The 24,106-nt window shown below is 40.6% G+C and overlaps 2 protein-coding genes across 2 annotated transcripts in view; one reads left to right on the top strand and one right to left on the bottom strand.

The window, feature by feature from the left end:
- T265_08448 (hypothetical protein) overlaps positions 1-3,530 on the bottom strand; it is a gene marked incomplete at both ends in the record, with an annotated part of 99,948 nt that extends 96,418 nt beyond the window's left edge. Inside the window, one exon of the mRNA XM_009174255.1 lies at positions 3,472-3,530. Coding sequence (XP_009172519.1) covers positions 3,472-3,530 — 59 coding nt within the window. The remainder of the gene's footprint in view (positions 1-3,471) is intronic.
- Positions 1-24,106, top strand: part of T265_14576 (hypothetical protein) — a gene marked incomplete at both ends in the record, with an annotated part of 40,201 nt that overhangs the window by 13,193 nt on the left and 2,902 nt on the right. Inside the window, 2 exons of the mRNA XM_009174268.1 lie at positions 8,400-8,690; positions 14,965-15,115. Coding sequence (XP_009172532.1) covers positions 8,400-8,690; positions 14,965-15,115 — 442 coding nt within the window. The remainder of the gene's footprint in view (positions 1-8,399; positions 8,691-14,964; positions 15,116-24,106) is intronic.

The raw sequence follows: 24,106 nt of genomic DNA, 5'->3' as shown, positions 1-24,106 counted from the left end.
CAAAAACATTACCAATTTTTAAAAACTAAGCAGTCAAACGGTTCGTTAGAGCCAGCAATGGTCGAATTTGCTGAGCGAGCGATTTGGACCAAGATTGAATGGTTGTAAGTCTAAAAGAAAAGAAGTGCGTTAACGAACACTTTGGTACTAAAAATATCGGATGTGAATAAGTTCTTCATAACCGAGCAATCCCACTGTTACCGCAGATTTGTGGAGAAGCCCTACGGTGAGGATAAATTGCTTGACGCTTTTCACCCAACATATTCCTCATGACATCGTCCCTCGGAATTTTCAACATAGAAACATTCTTAAAAGATCATGCGATCGGCAGTGATATGGGCTAGCTCTACATTTGTATTGACTTATCGTTGAGACATCTCAAGTGATCAACAAAATCACCGGCCACCAGAAATCAAGCAGAGAGGGAGAAAAATTATAATGCGATTTGTCATCCAATCAAATACACCACTGCTAAGGCTTTCAAATGAAACTTTTATCGGCAAAGAACAATATGAGCACTGAATCAGAACCACCAGGCTTTTTCTGTCACTGCCAAAGTTGATGAGACACAATATATCTCTGTATAATGAAGGTTGAGATTTAACGGGAATTGGATGCAGATTTGTTAGTTGTAGGGTGTCTGGAAAAGGGCATGGTTCCCCAAACGAGAGTGGGAAACGTAAGCGCACAAATATACCATTACCAGTGGGAAGGTAAGACTGTTTTACAAATATGACCAGAATATAATCTATTACTATTGATATAATGCGGCATGGCTTATTTAATCAAAATAGCCGATGTCCTAGTTTGTATAATTTAATACATCCCAATTCTCCGAGCCTCTACAAATTGAACCACTTTTCGATCTAGTCTTTCTGAAGTGGATGACAACTGCCTTTGTACTTCAGGCTTTAGGAAAAAAATCAGCTCATTCATAGCGTCAAAAGCGGATGGGAAATATACTTGAAACCAGAGCGAAAAAGCTATCTCAAAATTGTAAAACGATATGGGAAATGAACGTGGTGTGAATTCGTCCTGATTGCTATACTTGGCTTCTGTCATTCTTGCGTGAGTAACGGTGAACCTGTTAATACACTCAACCAGCGGACGCGGACAAACAGACAGATAAAAGTTGGATTTTTGCATGAGAAAACTCTTGCACAATTGAAAATGTCGTAATTTTTACTATGAACTGAAAAGTGTCTAATTATGTGGTTTAAACAATTCACCTATATATGCGACTAGGTAACCTCCCAATGAACGACTGCATTTAAATATCACTACCCTCACCGTTATGCAATAAACATTCTAATGAAAATTCAAGGTGTGGCAAGTTGAACAATTACCTTGCAATAATTTTCGGCAATAAAGACTTTTGGGAATGAATCGGGCATGGAAGAAAAGCTTAGAAGGAGCTCTGGCCTTCATTAGATACTACTGTTGATGTTTTGAGGGAAAGTGTCGCTTAAACCACTTCGCTATTAGAGTCTATGAGGCAGGAGAACGGATCTTGGTGGTTGTTTGGCCAACTTATCTCGTTGTGACATAACCCGCAAAGTGTCGTTACGTGCCACTGCCCTCTCTAGCAACGCACTGTTAGTGTCACCTCGATTGGTACTGAAACCTTTCTAATCAAATTGTACGGCTCAGCGAACAGACCAGCGACCGTTTTTTGCCTTTTTTATACCATATCGTGCAACTGTAATGAATAAATGGTGTGATGAAAATCTGAAAGGGCCAGTGAGAATAAAATTAATTCGATAACGTAGGTTCCAAACGGTAACGTTTCATTCTTCCGGGGGCAGACTGCTACTTTGACGCTTTGGTTGGGAATCTATTAAGCAAGGTCCATTAAAGGAAGTTCTGTTTATGAAAATCCCTTATATGCAATGACAAACGTGGGTATGGGTTTGACATACCATGGAACTGACAAGTCCTGCGCACTAGTGTCAAAAGTGGTAGATCGTCCATTCACACTTGTCACACAATAGATTTGGGCCCAGTGAGTACAAACATGCTTCAGTGAAAACTCCACATTTCAGGACAGTGGGGATTCGTGCACCGACGTATTGATCCAAATAATTTGCTGTTGTTTATTCATGTTATTTTTTCCACATTTTGTACTTGGTGCAATGAAGCAAAGTGAGACTGAACGAAAAGCATCCCACCTCGCAATTTGATTCTTCAGTGTAAGGGAAGTGGACACAGGGCCTGGTTTAAATGAGCACCTTAGCAGTCCCAAATTCGATTGGAGAATGAATGGCAGTTCCGTGCGAAATACGTACCAAACACATGCTGACAAGCGACGTTATGGGCTCCACGAGAAAATATCCCAAATAACCTTTGATTACAATAAGGCACCGAAAAGGCCTTTCGCTGTTTGCGCGGTGTTGTTTCTCATTAATTGTGACGTATTTGGTTTTTTGAAGGTTATTACTTATCAGGTTTTATTCCAATCGGAATGCGGTTTATTTATGCGCAAGATTTATATGCAAAATTGTTTTACTGCAAATTCAGTAGTAACTGCATATTCCTCCCTTTCTTTTTTCTTTGATTTGTGAATCGTCATTGAAATATCAAGGAGCAATTTTCTATTCCAGCTACATATATTCGGGCTTGTGGCCAAAAGACCGTATTGAGTTGCAGGGGAACAACAATGCCGAGTTTGTAATCGAACGTCGAAATGTTGAGAGGAATCTGCAGCTATTTTGCACTCGTTCCAGGTCAATGTCTTCTTCGAAAGATTCTGCAGTGTGTTTATACAGGTGATAGTTATAGTTGCGGCACCCATATGCCTTTCGTCTAGTGATAACCCATTCTTTGTTTCTCCCAGTCAAATTTTCCTGCTATTTTACAGAGCCATCATGCGACATGTGATTAGATATGACTGCAACAATCTGTAATTGCGTAAGCAAAAGCTGTTAAAGTGGATAAATACCTGGCTGCACTACTCCAAAATTCAGTCATCGTGGAAAATGTAGTACACGTTTGTTTACCCTTTTTGAATCGTCTACGCCTGGATTACTAGAGCAAGCGTCTCCGTACCCGGGGACTAACACTGCCGTCAGAATAAATCCTCAGTCTTGACATACAATATTTGGAGCTCTGTAATGTTTTAGACGTGTTACACTACGCATTACTGTTTTTAATTCGCAGCCACCGCTGAACAATTTGCACCCCTTTGGTGGGCTTTGCCGTTGGTTCAGAACTCACTGTCAAGTGTCCTGTTCGCCAAATGTCACAAAAACCATCCACACACCACCTGCTGTGAGAGCTCGTATTTGCACAAGTTTGCCAAAAATTCAACTGATTAGAACATTTACAATCTAGATAGAGAAGAAGAAACCTAATAAAACTCGCTGATGAGACTGATTAACGCAAAATAATTGAATCTGCTGACATCAGAGGTAATTCGATCCTGAGGACAGTTGCTAGAAATCCTGCAGATCAACGTCGTATTAAAATAATTACCTCGGACATGAGCAACGTTCGTTATACAGGTAAACGGACACGTTCTGAAAAACAGTCATTTGTATTCCTTGGGCACGGGTTAATGTATTTTCTATTTGTAAAGGATTTTATTTACTGTCGTTCCGGTTCACTTCCTGTCAAACTACGGATCACTGATTGTGCGCTTTAATTTTAGAGCTGTAGTGGATACGGATGTTAACCACATGGCTCCCCTTTAGTTTGTCGGATTATGTGGATCGTATTCTCTTTGTCGTTCCAGGTTTCCTTGATCGGTACTTTGTAGCCATGTTTAAGAACATAAATCACGATTCGGTTTGGATAAAAATACGGGATCAAAACGGGCAGGTATGAGATCTATGTGTTATCGGTTCGTCCCGGTGGGGCAGTGTGCGCACAACCCCAAAACTATGCTAGGATTCGTACAACCACACAAGGGAAAGAACAAATAAAAGCAAGATCATTCTTCCATAAATTTTTCATTGGAGATTTTCTTGAAAACGCACAAAAATTGAGCTAACCAATGGCAGTTTTTGAGAACGTTTCTGTTTTCCGTGCGAAGTACATGACCAATATGAATTCGTTGCGCATGGTACTCCTGCCAGTACTTCTGGTGCTGCAGTTGATGTGTGTGACTTGTTTGAGAGTTAAATACAAGATGACCGTGGAGGCATTGGGCTTGCTTGCTTTCACATTTTTATGTGTCTCGAATTATTTATGAGAATCTAGAATCATTCTTCGAATCTGACTACGGCTGCAAATGCCATCTAATCTAGGTATTAACACAACTGGCCCGTTTGATATTGGTAGCGTAGTAAACGAATCCCACTTTCAAAGTCCTCCATCATGTTCCACCAAAACGATCAGAGAAAGTTTGGAAAATGACGCTAACGATGGCTCATGGAAAAACGATATTCCTATTTGTCTGTTTACATGAGTCCAATTGTCCAAAAGGACTCAGAAATTAATTAGCCCAACGGTAGCAAAAAATTACTCCGTTGAACAGTAGCCCATCACGGTTCTTCTTTTGTAACCATTTGGATTGTGATCAGGAAATGCAGCATCGTCCTGCCACACTGTTTTACGTTTTGCACAAATACTGAGCCGTCAAAACTCATCGGAAACCGCTCCCGTTTCCCGTGTTACTAACGGACATATATTTGCAAGCTTCCTTAGATGACCGCTAAGCTACAGCATGGAGTTCGAGTAGATGTTTGAGTTTAATTTTTGACGAGATCTGGAGTATCTTCAAGGAATTTAGCTTGCTCTTATTCGCTTGTATTCCAAAGCCTATGTTCCTAGACACCTGTCAGTGCGCTAGCTGAAAGCTGCTGCTACTAGTTGGTATCGATTTCAAAACCCTGGTCAAATTTGTTTGGTAAACGTGAGTGGCACACGCAAAATACAATTGTGACAACAGTCAAAACACTACCCTTCCCACCCATGGTGCACATTGTGAAAGGGGGACTATCGGGCCTTTATTGATCTAAATACGTCTAGGATGACTGACACATCCAGGGTGGCGTGTAGTAAAGAACAACCGGAAGCACAATACACTAGATAGTTGGTGGACCGTATTTGCATGAGAAGAGCAAATCCAATATGTTACGTGAAATTGAGTAACGAATTGCTTGGAGAAATTTAGAAAGGTCAGCATCCACTTGCATGATGGGCCACTTCCCGTTAATGCAACATAGTTTTTCATATTCAACCAAACTAAAATCTTTTGCCATATAGGCGTTGAGGATTAAGATTTGCAACAGGACGTGATTTGTCTGCTTTTTAATAAAATTGATTAGGACTGATTTCGGTGTTTGGGCGTCAATAGTAGATTCATGTTTTTGGATGGCAACCTGTTTTTGGAAACTGGTAAGGAATTTGAGGTACCGGTTTTTCAGCCACAATAAGCTATTGCTTGAGGCTATTTTGTACCCATAGCTAGTACTCAAAGCCTGGGAGACAACTGGACCATCAGCCAGTGAGTTTGAGTACAATCGGCTGAACTCGAAGATTTCGTCATCGTTGATCAAACTTAGGACAAGCTCAAACGTTTGCCACAAGAATACCCAACCAAACAATACTGCATTATTGAAGACTAGTTCATTGGCAGTTCTCAGTATTCAGTGCACTCCCACTGATGCAGAGCACCACTTTTCTAAGCAACGACTTGCGGAGTATGTTGACTATCATCGGGTGAACGGCCCGTCAATCATAAGACATGAATTTGTAAACTTTCTTATAAAAGCGAGCACATCTCGTTCTATATGCCATGAAGTTAAAAAATGATACTTCAACTATAACCCGTACTTCACAAGATTATGAGCAGACAAGAAATTGAACCACCTGAAACCAACCGGGTAGGTGATTGCAAGTTTGCATCATTACAAAATCCTGGTTTTATTTGTTGTAGGAGCCAAATGTATTTCATCAAACAACAAAGTGAGTAATTGGCTCGTTTCGCAAAATGGCACCTTGATCACGCCCACCACAATATACTCACATGTTTTATTAAATTAATATCACTCAGGAAACTTGGAGCTCGGTATGCGAGACAACGTCCCCTCATCGCTCATCTGTTTTACACGACGGATGCTGGCGTTGATTCATATTCACTGAACAAGCCTGTCAACTGTGGGTAGTGTCTCGCTACACAGGGGGGCATCCATGAGGTTTCCAGAAAGGTTTCTTTTTCTTTTCTAGGTGGAAACTAGTTTTTTGGGTGCGATGTCCCATGAACCTATAATGAGGGGCCAGTTAAGCAGTCAATCGTCACTGGAGTGTAAATCGCGTTGCTGAGACAATGGGTCACCCGCAACAGTGATACCGAGAGTACCGATTGTACTCATATGCCTGCAACATAAAAGCAGCATTCCGCACGATCAGTAGTTTTCGATCACTCGTTCTTTATCCTAACTAGATTTTGCTTGTTTAAGCACTGTCATTCTTGTAATTTTGAATGCAATTAACAATCTACGGTTTGTCTTTGTGGACCTTTGCTTTCTCATGACGCTTTTGCCCTTGTAATTGGAACGCTGAATTCGATAAATACACAAATGATTATCCATTGACTCTCACTGGGTTGTTATTTTTTTGTTAACTGGAAATGCTAGAGCCCACCACAGTTATCATTACGTGAATCACTGTAAAACATTCATACTTAAAACCACGTCACTTCCGTGGTGATTCAATCTCACTAGTTAGTACAATGTGGGATAATCACGGTTGAGTAGAAGTAGACAAGCGTGTCAAAAATCGTCTTCGTCTTGATTGAGATGATGCTTCTGTCTCTTCAACAATGAAAATCTATACGGCGGACTTCAGTGAAATCTTTCAATCTAGCACTGTTACAGACAGCATTTTCTAGCACAGAAAGTTCGTACTGTTGCAGGGCAATATGGGCGTTACACTTGGGGTCCCGAGAATATGACTGTAGCAAATGTTATTCCACCTTTTTAATAGATAGAGACAGAACTTCTCCGATTTCCCTAATCCTCCTTAACAAGTGTACGGAAGTGATTAGATTGCGATAAACCATCAGTTGGACTAAAACGCTGGCTTTAACAATTTGTGTCGAACTTCTTCAATGTTGTGTTTATTACTTGCTTTGAACAATCTGTTCTTCCTAATGATAGAAAATGCTCACATGAAGTGCAGCCATTTATTGTTTTCCAGCCATCCAAAATTTAAACGGAAAACGTTCGAAGGCGAACTTTGCAAGGGCTGACTTCGAATGTGCCCTTTCTGTCGCCCTCGTTTGCTTGACCGCATTTGGAAAAACATATTGTTTCCCACTGTCGTCCACTAACGTGCAACTCAGTAATTAGGATTTTCCACGAAACTATGGTTTGTTATTATACCGTAGCAGCAGCTAGGCATCAAAATGCTTTGAACCTACACTAGTGTAGCACGGTCGAATGTAAAACAACCAAAAAATGAAGCATCCAGCTCAATTTCATATGGAGCGCGTGATTTACAAACTATTTGGAACCGTTAGTTGGTTTATCATTTGTTGTCTGGTAGATTCACTTCAAGTATTGGTCACTTTCAATAACGAGTTGTTCTCACTGTAGGCCCGGTGAAATCCACAAAATTACAGACGATTATCCACTGGAAAAATCATTTGACGTGAAGTGGACCCGGATTAGTTTGTTCTACTTCACACTAGAAATGAAGAAATCGAGATAAACCTGAGAGAAAAAGTATGGTAAGGTACGGTAGTTTGGGTAATATAAATGGGTCACCTGCAAAATAATTTAGGGGCACGGCAGCAGTTCTTGCAAACTCAGTAACACTGTCCCGGTAGACTGGACTTGCTTTGATTGGCTACATCTAGAATTGAATTTAAAGTCTACCCATCTCCCGGTTTTGAGCACCTACTTAACTAGTGATTATCAGCGTGTCCTTGAAATGGATTCCGGTGGCGGGAAAATGGGCGCTCCGCAGTACGACTGCGCACGTGTTCTTCCGGGTTTCAAACCTACTGTTAAAAAAATCAAACCTCAGTGCAGGCACGTGGCCTCCCACAGGTGAACATTTCAACTTGACTGGATATTCCTTCTTGGACGGTTGACTATTTGTACGAGTTCACCAGCGCGGGTGACAATATAACACCAATTTGTTGGACAGAACAATATTCACCTGGTTTTTTGACAGTCCACTACGGCGCTTCATTTTCAGGCAAAAACAATGCTTTTCGTTAGAATTCGACGGAAATGCTGGTGCATACAGTTTGGTCTTTACAGGTGTGCACGGGTTGTGATAATTTTTAGAGGCAACGATTCCCGAAAGCACAATAAAAAGCCTATTTTCACGGTGCAGTTTAGTATACTGCAATCTGTCCAATTAAACAATTGCTCTGCTTCTTCAAGCGTGCTTCTATTTGTTCTTCTAAAAACGTTCACCTGTTTTATTTGATTTTTGTCCCACTCTAGGTACACTGCAATAATGTTTCCTCTGCGTCCGAGAATACGTCCAAGGACCGCAATTTTCTACATTTTTCTTATATGGCTCGCTGCGTTTGTCGTTGGTCTACCGAGTTTAATTTTCGCAAACGTCGAAGCCACACCCGTGCTTCTACGAGGGCGCTCATCTGTGAAGAAAAACGAAACACAAGGAGAGCAGAATGTGACATATCCAAATGCAGACACAACGGTCAACACAACACAACTGGAAGACACTACGAGGCAGTGTTTTCTTGCTTTAAACCCAAAATATGATGAACTGTAAGTTACAAGTTTTCGTGTGTATCGTATTAAAAACAACCGCTAAATATACGTGGAAGTACCTTGAAAGGTTATAGACTCGGTGTGGCCCTTTGCGAAAGCTGTGCTTAAACCTTCCAAAGTGTTTTTCAAACGCAGACGTATCGTTTAAGCCTCCTAATACATATAAACTGCTTACAAGCTATTACGTTTCAGAGGATAGTCTCATTCCTTACCTCAAGTTACGAAAACATTTCTCTCTGCGACCAGGTTTATGTCACTGATCACTAAATGAGTTGTCCGCTTAACGTTGCAAGTAATTTAATAGCCTACTTTGGCTGAGTTCCTGAGATCTTTCAAAGTTAACTGTTGGCTTTGGGAGGCGTATGGGAAGAGTTCTCTGGGAGTGATGGTACAAGTTATAACGTTTTTTAATTTTTGAAAGATGTGGTGTGATTGGTTGATATTGCCTAACCAGCCGGTTAGTGAAGTAGGGTGACATAGTCAACAATTCATCCGATGTTGAGCTAAACACGGTCAGTATAATATTGTCAGATAGACTAGATCTAATGTTGAAGTTTGACGAAAGCATCACCATGACATCTGACCGGAAATCGACTCTCCCGTGACCTTTAGCGCGTCATGGTAGTGGAAAGCCTACGGAACAACATGTCAAGACATGCATTAATTATATATCGAGGGGTTTCTTGTCGATTTGACTGGCGGGTTTCTTCCACAGCCGTGCTGCATGTCGTGGTTGTGTCTAGTGACATTGGTCCGTTCAAAACTGGGACTCGAACTTGAGTTGCACGCAGGGCAAAATAATTATGCGGAAAAACGTAAAAACAGAACTCGAAATATAAATAAGAAGCTATGCACTTTGGGTGATTTAAGAGATAACGTTTCAGTGTTTTATAGCCCCTACATTCCAACCGCAGTGCCAAAATCCACTGTCATCATATCAAAGGTTGCAAACAATAGCATGCAGCTTGGCTGTGCACTCAATCATCCACTTTTCTGTGTCCAAGAAAGTTGTGTGTTGATCTCGTTAAATCATCACGGCAACGTTTTTACTGTTAGGTTGTACTATTATTAACGACGTTGCCATAGCTGCTAATTAGTTCATTAGAATTTCCAGGAAATCGGCCAATTACTTTAGCAGAATACCAAATTCATGGAAGAAGTATCTCAGTTCAGTCATGTGTAGATGTGCTTCGTGTTACTCCAGACGCAGCAAAATTCGCGTTGTCTTCAGCAAAATCTGTTCTATTAAAATCGCAATTATTCCCAAGAATGCTTTGGTGTTGCGTTTTTTGAAAATGGGAGATCTGTTGCGGAATCCGTAGAGCAACTTCGTAACGTTTGCTTGGATTTGAACGAAGAAGCAGTGGAGTCAATGAATCTCCAGGAAAGTTCAAGAAGACGCGTTCGGTGGGAGATGGGTGTCCAGTTTTTGTAAATAAGATGCTGCCTTGTTCAATGGCCTGTAACCGGTCAGTTGGCATTTCGTAATAAATAACTCCGCAGCGAAAGCCTCCTTCCTTCTTCCTTTATAGTACACACCACTGAAGTACTATAACACGACCATTCGGTGTAAGAATCACATGATTTTATTTCTCTTTCGAAGCACTTTTATCCAGACACGTTTATGCGCAGAAACGTGTTTGGGTTGCTTTTGTAAAAGAGATTTTGTTTGTTCTCAGAAAAATCCTGTTGCTTTATTAGTTTGGTCTCACTGAAATACCGTCATTCGCGATGGTCGGTTAAAACGCAATCAACCAGTTCGACCGTGCGCCACCCAGTTTAAACTTTTCGGTCAATTTTAGTGAATAGCGAAACACAACTATCAACATAAGGATAACTGGATAACTCTGTGTTAGCAAGGCACTTTTGTATGGAGACTGGTTATCCTAATATTCGGCAACAGCATCATGAGGAATTATCTAAATTTGTCAAAAGTTTGCCCTAACAGAATGCACACTCAATATTTGAGATTTTACCTCATGGTCTAAACAATATATTATCAAGATTCCTTATCTCAATGGGTAAACAGACGGTTGACCGGAAGATCTAATACGATGTACAAATTACTGCCCTGATAATTGATGATTTAGTGCTGTCGATTCATTTTACGTTACATGTTTGGTAGCAGACACAAAACCTCTGTGATCACAGTGTTACCTAATGCAATATTTTACGAAATATGAAGATTTCCAAGAGAACAAATTCATAGTAACTAACAGTCAAACAGCTGTTAGCCGTTATAAGATAAAATGTACTCCATGATTTTTGAAGCCGCATCTCTGAATTTTAATATTACTGACTATTCTTGAGGCAACACATAAAAATCACACATAAAAAAACAACAGCTGCAATAAAACGATTACAATATTGTTATCAGTGCTTATAATAGATGAATGGGAGTTTTCCATGTCTGTTCTGGACCGAGTTAGAATATTTAGCTGCGTAGTTAAGCTTTTGTAACAATTTGTACGAACACAACATTAGACACGCGAAAGCGAATCTTTTCAAAGCCAGAAAAAACAAATCGTGGTTACAAAATGTTAACCTTGGGGAGTATATACACTATTTAGCAAACACAAGTAACATAACCAACCGTCACAAAAATGAAGGCTATGGATGCAAAATGCTCAGCGTTTTCAAAGCTGCACGGGGCATTTTTGGGTTATTTCTCGGTAACTTAGATTCGGATGAGTACGCTTGCCGTAAAGTATAAAGCTAAGATTTATTCACTACTTAAATGTCGCACTCATCAAAACTGAAACACAAGTTTGGCAACACGTGAATCTATGTCATTTTGGATGGCCATCTCTCTGAGAAGGCTAAATACGATGTTGACTTAAATTGGTTTTCAACACTTTGTTGCGTCCTGTACGACTCCGCCGAATACGCAAAGCTTCGTTTTCAATAGTAATGAATTTCGTTTGGTGTATTGTGCAGTCGGACTTTCGACAAAACCTTGATATTTTGGATGCCTGGTTTGAAACACTGTTATGCAGCTTTATTGCTCTCTTAGGTTTCGCGGTATGCGGCCTCTTGACGGACCTCAGTAATGACGAGGCAGCCGTCCACGCTTCATATCTTTCCAGTTTAAATTGGATCTACCTTACGATCAGCATCCTGATTGGTTATTCTATGGAAGTGTGTTCTGTCTTATGACCAGGCGGGATGAACAGAGTTGTATGAATAACCAATGTAGAAGATATTTACTTCGTAAAAAACTAGAGTGTCAACACTTAGTAGCCTGATTGTAATTGGGTCTCAAGGTTGAACTTGAGGTCAAACAGCCACCGTGCAAGCGTGTACTAAACCACTGGCTACAAAAGTCACAAACAGCACATAATTTTGTTGACAATGCATTAGAATTTCACCCAATTTCTTGCAATCGGATTGTTTCTTTGGTGTTCAGCTGAATTTAAATAAGTTATGCGTTGGATAAACCAGTAAACATAATAACCAATTGAATTTCCAGCCTTTCTCCTTTTTCCGCAGAACTATCAGTTAGAGGGAAAAGGTAACGACAGAATTATAGAGTTTCGGTTATCATAAGAAGAAATAAAACGAAGTTTTTTACGGTCATATCACGTGCACAAAGTAATGCTCCTAGCTTTTTGAGCTTAGTCATCCTTGTGATTTCTGTTTCTCAACTATTGTTCCAAACCGGTGTACTTTTGATTGTCACATTGTAGAGTGGCTGCTCTAAGAAGGTGTTCCATCTTTGGGTTATATCGCGCGATTAAAGTGATGGGCAGAACGGTCTTTGTATGCTCCGATCCATTCTTGTTGACTGTTTACACACTGCAAACAAGATGAAGAAGGTCATTACTTCTTCGTTTTTAGCCCCTTTTTCAAAAAGACACCATTTTCGTAGCTTTATAGATGGAGAATTTCCTTCAGAAACACTCACTGGAAGCGTAAAAACTGTTCCGATGGGATGTTGACTAAGTGGAAAGTGTCAGCGGATTTTTAGTGTCATTTACAATCTCGCGCTGCCGAGAAATCGTGCAAGTTCATAACCACAGAGGCGAGCGGACACTTAACCGTTTGGGTTCACCGCAAGTCGTCTCTTTGCGCTGAAATTGATCTTACATAGGATATAGCAACAATCACCATGAACAGATCCGTAGAAACTGTAAGGCTGTCACTGAGAAACTCAAATGGTTTCGAAAGTCGTTTTCTCGAGGCCATCTCTAGGAGTGTGCCTTAGCTCGTTGTATAGAGAATTTTACTTGTCTCCGTAAACTCGATCTGTGCATTACAACGAGTTATAGGAGAGGATTTTGTGTATACTGAGGGTACAATTGGCTAGACTACTGTAGAAATGCTCACTAATGCACATAACAAATTTTCAATTCATTAGAGCGTATTTCAGAATCTACCTCTAATTTTCTGGTGCATGAATTTGACTGACATCAAGTTTTTTGTAGATTAGCTATGATAACACCTCGCTGGTGATCAGACACTCAACCGTTCAGGTTCACCGCAAGTCGTCTTTTTGCGCTGAAATTGATTTAAGTAGGATAAAGCGTAATATTTCTCCTAACAGCGCGGCGCTAATGTACAAAAAATAAAAATATAACTTTACACACCTCACTGGTTTGGTAGTTATTGTCAAACATGCTACCGTCCGTCAAATTTGCGTATTGATTCCGCAGCACACGCTTTTGTCGACGAAACCTCGGAGTTGGAAAATACGCGAACACAGATGCAAGAAATCACGTTTAGATGATCATTAAATGTGCCACAACGTGCTATAAGAAAAATGAATAAAAAAAATCCGGGGGAAGGTATAAAATTTGAATGCCATTGGACTCAAAATTTATGTAGTCAGTAGGGCGTCTAAAAAGTGGATGTAAATTAATTTCACGTTTCCAGCCATTCACAATTAGAAGTTGCTGGAATAAGGTTTCTAAACCTTGCCTCATGACAACCGCGTGCAATGACAGTTTGATGAAGTTCATGAATGTCATCGTAACGAGAGTTGACTGGGATACCGGTCTAATAACCTTGGTATTGGAAACACGCTAGTGAGACGTGATAATTCTGATAATGAGTATATCAAGTGGTTATACGTTTTATTCTGTTTCCCTCGAATCAATAGTGGAAGTTGAATATCGCCCGCTTTTGACTAGCCCAATAGCAGTGTATTTAAATGTTGTTCACGACAACCTTCTCAAACTGGCCCCTGCATGCTCACTGATGCAAGTGCAGTATTGCTATGCATGGTTGAGTTGGGTTCTGTTCATGATATCAGGGGTCGGCAACTTATTTGAGGATTCTGTCTAACGTTTGTTTTCCTCTGCTGAGAAGCTAACCTGAGATCTGTTAGATTAGTACATACATATTGTGCACTTCAAGCTTCTCCATTGACGGAAGTGCGGACGTAACAAAGGTAAGAACGGCGTTGATTCGGGGCACTCCTATGGCACCCAATTCACACTGGTGCTAGAAAACCTCTCTGCCTGTTGTCAGACGACGTCTGACTACATCTTAGCAATCGGCGACCAACCACTTAATTCTAATTTCTGGGTTCTGGTGACAGGAAGAAGGCTTTCGCTGCGGAGTTACTTATTAGGAAATGTCAACAGACCGGTTACAGACCACTGAACAGAGAAGCAAAACTCTAATTTGCATCCTATTTACAAAACTTGGACACCCATGTTCTCCCAAACGCGTCTTTCTGAACTTTTCTGGAGATTCATTGACTCCACTGATTTGTCGGTCAAATCAAAGCAAATGTTACAAAGTGGCTCCACGAATTCCGCAGCATACCTCGGCTTTTCAAAAGACGCAAAGCGAAGTTCTACGAACAACACATACGAATCGCGTGCCTCCCCATCAGCAGTATCACCGCTACAGTGTTAGGCTTACCGATTTGAACAGTGTGCACAAAGTGCTATTTTTGGGTACGCATCATGAAAAATATTTCAGGAGCAGGTAGAACTCTTTTCCTTTGGTTGTATCTTCATGCTGAATACGACAGCAAAAATAAGCACTGCAGCTGGGGAAATAAATTATTATATTTTGAAACGTTTAATACATTCGAGACAGTAAAGAGGTTTTAGCAAGTTGGATAGCACGTATTGTGAGCTAGAATGTTATTTTGTTGGAGTAAGATCGATAGCCATGAATGTTACTGGATATTAACTTACTTGTGTCTATATATTTTAACCGTTAACCACATGAACCACGTGACTAAGGGCTGCGGTATATTGTGGGTTTCTTTTACGATGTTGCCCAGTCTCCCATTTTACTGCGGTTCTTTTATTGCCAGGTATGACTATGCTCTTTTCACGCTCCTCTACGTGCTACCGCTCATGGTACTAGCAGCGACGTACGTGCCCATTTCTCTCCGATTATGGTTTCATCGGGGTATTGGTGAAATCACTCGCGCGCAAGTGGAAAGTGTCCGGTCGAAGAGGAGAGTAAGTCATAAAATCGCCGTTAGACCATCTATCTACACATGACACACGATGACAACAATTCATGCAAATGTTGCTTATATTCGTGGGCTCATAGTGGCATTGAGACACTCAAATGTTTACTATCAAACGCATTGACACAATCCTACACCCAGTGATGTTTTTTTATTTCTAAAGGCTACAATACTCGCTTCGTCGAAAATATACCCACTGCAAGTTATGAAGGCGAAGTAATACCACTTTCTTCCCTGGAGTTAATCAGGTGTGCATGGTCTGTATAGCTTCTCCATTCATCTCAGCCACGTACACTCCTAACCTTTATATATTCTGCTCGCACATAAGTGCTCACTTATGTTCTCTGTGTGTCTCTGTGTCTCTCTCTGTGTCTCCATCTGTGTCTATGATTGTCCGCAAAAACAACCTGCTGATTCCTTTAAAAAAACGTACATTTGGCCCCACTTGACTGTAACGAGGGATTACATTAATGAGGAAACACATGATACGTTTCCTGTATATATGCGGCTTATTCTTGTTCCTCACAAAAGTGTTTGTGTGCAATCTTCCGATTGCCTCCATTGTGGGTGGCATTACCTGTGCAGATGCAAGTGAGCAGTAAGCGATATATCGTATGGGGCAGTTATTGCTGCACATTACCTGTGATTAGTTTCTATATTTGTGTGAATTGCGACCCTCGATTTACCTAAAAGGGTGCGAAACCTACCGCTGAGAAACTCATGTTGCACTAGGTAAGAAGCTAGTTAATTTGCATACGCGTTTATTGGGTCAGTAACGTTTTCACCGATGAAAGCTTTCCTGGTTAAGAATGCTTACCTGCTCTGCCTGATATACGGCATTTTCCCACAGTCGCTTGTCATCGGTTGGCCACCGGAGATAATGAATGCTGTTTTGACCTCTGCGCACGTGATACATCTTTAAAAGGCTCACTTTGAGAGAATATGAATAAAATGATTCCATAATACCCTGTTGAAAGAAAGTAGCGTTTGGAGCAGGAAAGCTCTTTCACATACGTAAATACCAGCACACTGTGATAAATTAGCATAAACACCAAGGTGTCGTGTTTCATATTCTGTGGCGGACCTCAATATGTTCAAATAACAATAGAATTCGTTAGCGCAGATGTGATCTTTGTGACCAGGGCAGCTATTTTTCAACCAAATAATGAACCTACCATTTGAAGGTTGTAATTAAAAAAAAATACAAACTGGTGCATAACTGTCCCGACAGACTTTCAACCAGCTCAGAAATACTACAAACAAGAACAATCAAAGAAAACAAGTTTGTTCGCTACCTTCGTTGTTCTCGCGACTTCTACGGGTATGCTCAGCTTTATAATATAAAGTCCTTTTCAAGAAAGACAATGTTCTGCTCACAGTTTTAAAGCACTCTAACGTATAGGTGAAAATATTCGAAGTTTATACACAGGTTTATTTTTTAGTCAATCCACTTCTGTTTATAAATCCTTTTCTGCAGCCTGTGGGAAGCATTCCTATTGTGCTTCGATTAGTCCTCGTTTTGTAACAAGGTTATGAAGTATGCCTGGACAACAAGAAAAGGCCATAAATTTTCAAAAGTAATCAACAAGACTTCATTTTGTCACGCATCATACACGAAAATGGTGGAACTCAGTTATGCCTGAGGGTGTATGCCGAAAAAAGCGTTTTTGTGTTGCTGTGGTTAATTGAAACAATAATTCGGCTTCCTCACAACACCCTTCCAAAAAAGTAACACATTGAAGAAGAGCAAGGGATCTATCAGTAGCAATTTATATTGTCTGTGAGCTATAGAACGTAGCAATATCGATGTATTCGTTCATTGGTAGACGTTGAGATGCAGCATAAGTAGGCTGTGATACTTCAAATTTTAAAGCCATCCAGTGGCATGATCTTACTTTGGTTGCATCAGGACAGGAGAATGATTATTAAATCTAGGATCGTTTGAGTGTACATTATACTAAATTCCGCAACCACCAACATCTTAAGATCCTATTTTACCTTGCAATTTTTCATGGAAGTAAACAGTTTGCGTTCTGCAGTCTTGCCTGGCTGCTTACCTTAAGTAGATATAAGAGACTTTATTATCATGTGCATCACGCTGGTGTTCGACGGGAACATCTTTTGGGTCTTTTGAGGCCACACCAGTTGGCGCAGTCGTTGCCATCCGCAATGAACAAACATGGAGCGGCTGCGGTTACGTTTTGTTGCCCGTTTCACGTCAAGAGTCGCATAAGCCCAAAATTTCTCATTTCAACCTCTATACTTATGTATGCTGAGGTTATTTTGGCACCTTTACCAATCGGGACATTTTGTCAGGTGGAGATTAAAACTTTTGAAACCATGTACTCAAAGTTAGTTGTAAGTGCCCAATAAAAGTTTTTAACTATAATAAAAATTCAGGAATTTTTGTCAGACGTACCCGTACCGAAAATAAGTTTTCTGAGATAGCAAATTATTGCCAATAAAACTGAACTTTCCTTGCTTGGTCTGCAAACTATAATTCAGTATCCAAACAAAAAATCTTTGTTTTGCTAGAAGCCAAATTACGCACTTCTTTTTTGTAAAGCCAGGTAGAAAATACCACAATACAAAGCAATCCAAGGCCGTGAGATCAGGTGCCTGAACGACCTACTGTCACTCTACAGAAGGAGGAATCTTGGTCTCGCTTACTGTTTTATGTGTATCCAAACACTGATTGCCACATTTGTATAAAAGCAGAAATAAACAGAAACATAAAAATCAGATGTGATCTAACTGCTGCAAAATAAATCTTGCCTCACCATGTTAGAAACTGCCAATTTTAGTTTCATATTCAAAAAAGGAACCAATCCTCAATGAGTTAAACTGGTTTATGTAGATTTGAGAAACTCAAACATTTCGAAAACTGCTGCTTATGGAAATCACAAGACTTCACACAACTATGATGATATCTGGCAACAAGATTTTGAGAACCATCGCTTACTTCTAGACTGTGCCGTTTTGTAAAATGCCTCGTTTTCGTGTTTTACATCTTTTCTGAGTACACAGAAGAAACGTGTGACAAGGTCAGGAATGAAGAACATACATCATTATTTTATAAGAGCAATCATTATACAGATGGTATGAGACCGGCAACCTTCAAACAAGTTACGTGAACCGAAAAACAACCGCTTTTGGAGACTACCATGCCAAACGTAGTGCAAGAGGAAGGGTATTTGACACAGCTAGCTTTCTGAGACCTATCAAGAATAACTCGTTTGTATTCAATCAGTAGCACTGCAATCAAACTTTGGGCTATCCCTGGAGCGTACTCTACGTAAGCTATGAAAAAATCACATCATCTTTAGTACTATCATATACGCGCTGCATCGCGAAGGATACCTGCAAGCATCGCAAGGAGCTGCGGATAACTGCGATATTGTAATATGACTTCCATATATCCAGATAGGGTAACTCGTGCTTCAATCATAAAATCCGTAGAAAGTCGCCAAAAGCTGACTAGTTTTCGGTGGCGATGTCTCCCGCAAATTTTCAGTCGTGTAAAGTGTGCTAACTCTCTTAAAGGGACTGACGGTCAAGAGCCTTTCCTTATGCACTTACATCAGCAGAATAAATGGGCCACCAAATGGAAGGTTACGTCGAGTGGCGCGTAACTAAAAATGTTGGAGATATCGATTCAAGCAGATTCATTAATCTGTACCTAGATAAAAATATCTACATGCTGAGCCCAACGAAACTCACCTGACAGACGTCTAAGTAATCAACAGTTAGCCCTTAATGCGGGTAGTGCCGTATTCAACTAGATAAAGAGAATTGGAAATTTCCACCTAGCAGTCTGTTTACAAAATTCTGGTTCGCAAAGCCACATAGCACCTGCTCCTACTTTAGTCAAATCGGGGATATGGCGGTGCCACGATAAGAAGACATTCATCTACGGACGCGGAAGAACGTTTTCAACTCAGTAGTTTGAAAGAATCCACCTAAACTAGTAGAGATTAAAAATCTTGATTGATTATATTGCTTTTCTTAGAACAGCACCTGAATAATATTCTCACAGTGTGACGGCTGTGGGTAGCTGAACATGAGCCTTGTGTTAGTTTCAGTTAGCTACAGTGGAGATACTTGATCAGGTGGTATTTGGATCACTCCCACAAACGTTTTATTTTTCCCATCCTGCCTGTGTTTCTGGTACGATCGCGTACCAATCAGTATCTTTGTTTACTCCCTTTTTGCAGTTTTTTTCCGGAAATGAATAGCTGGGCAAAGTTTCGTCGCCCTAAGCTGGTTTCTACTAACACACCTGTCCGTAGCGATTGAGGCGGCTTGGTGTAGGAATTAGCACGCACCAGGTGTCTTAGCATGTTTCCACCATCAGCATAGCCAGATCTTTCAGGTAGAGAGGATTTGGCCCATCTCACCAACGAAACCTTTTAGGAGGGACGTTGTACTTACAAAGGGAGCTAATTTGGCGTTATATTGACGCGCTACTGACACTTAATTTATTCTAAACTGTCGGCTGCAAAAGCATTTTCGGCATATACAATCGGGATTACTCATTTGACTGATGACCAGTCGGCTAATGAACGCTTGGAATGCAATGGTCTCAGTTTCAGTTTTGACGCATTATTGAGGCTAGACTTGATCATACGCACAGGCCCAAAAACCCGAGAATATATGGGTTAGGATGACTGGGTTAAATGCTGAATGCCGAAGTCATACCAGTACCGTAACCTATGACAGAGATGTTTGTCAACTGTTCTAACTAATGGTTGACGATTGAAACAAAGACCTTGCGTACTAAATAGTTATTTGGTTCCTGATCTTAAAGAAGGATATGCTCCCACTGCAATCATACATCTTTCATTACCGTCACAGGTAAACTGGCACACACAGTGGTACTTAGTCCCATTTGAGTAGAATGTGATATTGAAATTTACCGGTAACTTTTCCATCTATTTGACAGCCTAAATCTTTGCTACCTTTCACGTTTCTCATAGTGGTCAGACAAAAATCCTGTTGTCTGAGCACATGATGGGGCTCAAAGAATTCCAAGAATACTGTCTTTACGGGTACTTGGTACATCCAAGAGGTTATCAATGATTTTATAGAGTCGTAAATTGTCGTTATATTTATGATATCCAGCTTTTCGTAGGTTATCCGCGAGTAGTCCTGCTTATATTCAATGAATTTTGCAAAAATGTCAGGTCTAAGCGCATGTGAGATATATACACAGCTCGTAATGAGATTCAGGTAGGCCATACTCAGGTTTTGAGTAAAGTTCTGAGTTATTGTCGTATAACTCAAAGTTACCAAAATCTTACTTTATACACTGACTTTGACATAGGTTTATTGAACTGTCTTTCCGGTATCATCAAATGAGCATTTGCTGGGAGGGAGTCCGTGACGACTTCGGCAGTTTATCTGCAGCGCGAATTCCAGAACCTGAAGCGAACCTACGTATAAGCGTGCTTCAGTCTGAAATAACAAGGTTCTGGTATCTTCAATCCGGTGCCAGGTTTCTTCCAAGAAGCGCGAGAATTTATCCTTTTCCATCTTCTAGATTCCGAGGGTATACCACCATTTTACTTTTCAGCATTGCGATAAAACTTTTTCCGGTTATATTTTGTCGTGAAGCACGTGGTGCTGTCTACTGGAAAACAACTTGCCTCTTACCCATTCAAACATATTCACACACTGTTTAATATTTGAATGGTGACTGTTGCGAGATTGATTGTTGTCGCACTATTTATCCGAGAGCTTTGAAAATTTTGGCTAAAAACTTATATAGTGTTCTGTACAAAAATGCCATGTAAGCTAAATACAAAAAAACGGGTATGTTGGTCCCGGAAAAGTTCCTGGGCTGCGCTATCATGAGCAAAGAATATTCGGCCACAACCCTCCTCTACAAAAATGCACTTTCCAAGACAAAAATCCCAGTTTCTATGCCATCAGAAACGGTCAACGTGGTATGCAGATAACAGACCGCCGCATTGTTGCTGAATAAACACCAGTTGGAGTTGCTGCGTAGTTTCGAAAGGTATTGCACGGAGTGGGGATAACTACATTGTCTAGACACTGAAGGTATTTTGGATTTTGAAATTTTGTGTGCCTAAGCAAATAAAACATCCTTCCTTGTAAGTGTTCGTATGCAGCAGGCCCATCAGCCGTTTCCTTCCTGAAGCTTCTTTCCATGTAACAATGTTGCGACTTTTACTTATCCACGCTTTGTTTTTGTCATTACACATCAAGTTCAAGTTTATTTATAAAGTTCACTGAATTGACATTCTTTGAATGAATACTCAGTTTTAGTTAGAGTCTAGGAAACAGCCTAAGGAGATTTTCTCAAGGATGCAGCCAGGGATACAATCGCAGGTGCAATATTTTCATAGTGTGCTTGTGAAAGGCTGGGTACAAATTTAAGGAACGCGTTTTCTCTAAACCAGTGTACTCAGTTGGGATTTCAACGTTGTAAGGCATCGCAGTACCGTTGTTTCAAGTAGAGGATACTTTAGAGCGTCTATTAAAGTTTTGGAGAGATATCTCAGTGTTTAGAGCGCACGTTTGCTGACTGGCAGCTCTGTAGTTCGACCCCGACTTCTACCTATCGACTACCACTGGGCAACCTGGCGTTATCCCGACTCTCATGCTTCCTTCACGTGGCATATTAGCCAGGCACCGGAACGACCGGCTGTTGATGACAATCATACATAACGCCTTTTTATAGCAACCAACGAAATTCCACCCGCCAACCTGTATAAATTAAGCATGTCCTAATTTGATGCAAAATTCATCTGCCAGACAAAAATGAAGTACCCACATATTGTACCGTTGAAGGTACACTATTTCAAAGTAAATTATATGCATTTTTGCACTATGTAGACAAAAATACCGGTAAACTTGTTCTAATTTGTCTCACTTAGCTTGGCGAACGGCGTGAATATTTCCCATATGTTTTAGAGTGACGCCAGTTTGAATCTGAAGGTGTAACTCAAGCATGCACTTCCGTGCACGCGTGGAGAAAAGGCAATTCTAACCTGATTTAGAATACAAAGCCGAACTTTTATTCAAATCTTGAAAAAAAGTTTTAAGCTAATTTTCCAAATACATTTAGACAGTAAATTCAACGAATAATATGACATTTTCGGGAGATAGATTAGCTATGCATAGCAATGCATAGTAATCTGCAAAAAATCGCGGAAAGCAAAGCCAGTGAAATATTCCGAAACTCACTGGAGGAAAAAGTACCCCAATTTGCAATTTGCCTTCACTTTATTATTACGGACGCCATCAAACCAGTCGTTGTTGCCGTTGACTATGCTGAAGAAGGGTTGGAGCGGGCATTATTAGAATTATTAAATACATAATGAAGGCACCCAGTGTAGCAGAATTTCACTCATGCGTTCTATCAATAGTACCAACCGGGGTATCCATTCTGTCGTCTTGTGTTAGCCAGTGTACTATTTTAACGTATCCTTGCGTATGCGGTGGCTAGATGCCAGCCAGCACTGCGACTGTGCTTGTGTGGGAGAATGATGGGCAGCATAGGTTGTAAATCTTCACTCAAGCGAACGGAAGCACTCCTCAACGTTACGTCACCAGAGCCGGTTTAATTTTATGGGATAAGTCGCTGCACATGATTTCCGACATGTAGAACCAGGAAAATATTGTTATCTAGCTCACCGGTACTTACTCTAGGAGGGTGAGGGATTTAATATACCCGCCGTGTTGGAAATTAGTTATCCGGGCCATTGGAAACAGATGGATCATCTGAATAAACTTTGGACTCTGTGTGTGGTTTACTGAGAATGTGGGCTAGTTTTTTAACGTAGGTGTTTTCCTTAAAAAACCTCTGTCAGCCTTTTTATAGCTGAATGTCAGAACCCGTCAAAAAACACATTAAAATGAATTTACCGCAAAAAATCAGATGTTATTTGCACCGCCGAAAATTTTTATCTACATAGATCAAAGCTGATGAGTATCCAACGAAAAATACCAACTGTCACAGAATTTTTAGTACTATAGGCGATGTAAGGATTTCAACAGGGTTTCCATCTTGCATCTGAAGTCTCTGAACGAAAACCCGTGGAGCATGCTGAAGATCATTCATTCTTATTGGGCATTACATTCTCACAGGCCTAATAGAATGTAAAGGCCGAACCGCTTAGCCACACGACAGTTTGAACACTAGTGTACCTACGGCACCCAAACTGGGTACACAGCTGAGCATCTTCCAATCATGTAATGCACCCCACGTGATCACGTGCTGATTGGCCCCACGAATGGCGACTGCAAATTAAAGGCTCGCTTGTCGTTTGAATCATTCCTATTAGCTCGAGTGAAGCATTTGATGGGTTTTAATCAGTGCACTCTTTGACTACTGCCAGATGCAACAAAAGCGTCCGAAATTATTTTTTGACTCTAATCATATAAACCTACTGCATTAAATTAGTCGTTCGTCATGGAATTTACCTAAGTGAATGTCACTACACCATGAATCGTGTTCGCCAAAATCTACACCTTTTTGTGATTGCACCTAGTTTGGTAAATTCGGTTGCACAACTAAGACATTGACCCTGTTTTCAAAAGTCCGTTTGATCCTTGGCTTTGTGCATCCGTCGCAGTTTCCTTTGTAGTGAAGCGTTAATTCTTTCGCCAATCCTACTTTTGAATCTTGCTTCAAAGACCCTAATGCTTTGACATTTGCTGATCTGCTCTATGTGTGGAGTTTATTGTGCACCAGTAACTCAAGCTGAGTGGACTTTTTCGTGGAGCTGCTGCACCGTAAGCAGACTTGACTTGAAAAGGGTAACCAGGATATCGGCCATGTAGAGGTCAAACATATTCCGACCAATGCAAATTCAGCACCAAATTGTACACATGGGGAGTTTCAATAAGTATATTGCTTATGGGGTACGGTTATGTGGGTTAAAAAGTTACTGACGCAGGTGAACACACTGCAACTATTTGTGTCAGGTCTAAACGGTTTATGTCTGAATAGGTG

Source organism: Opisthorchis viverrini (assembly GCF_000715545.1).
Source record: "Opisthorchis viverrini unplaced genomic scaffold opera_v5_217, whole genome shotgun sequence".
NCBI lineage: Eukaryota > Metazoa > Platyhelminthes > Trematoda > Opisthorchiida > Opisthorchiidae > Opisthorchis > Opisthorchis viverrini.
This window is presented reverse-complemented; position numbering and strand designations above follow the sequence as displayed.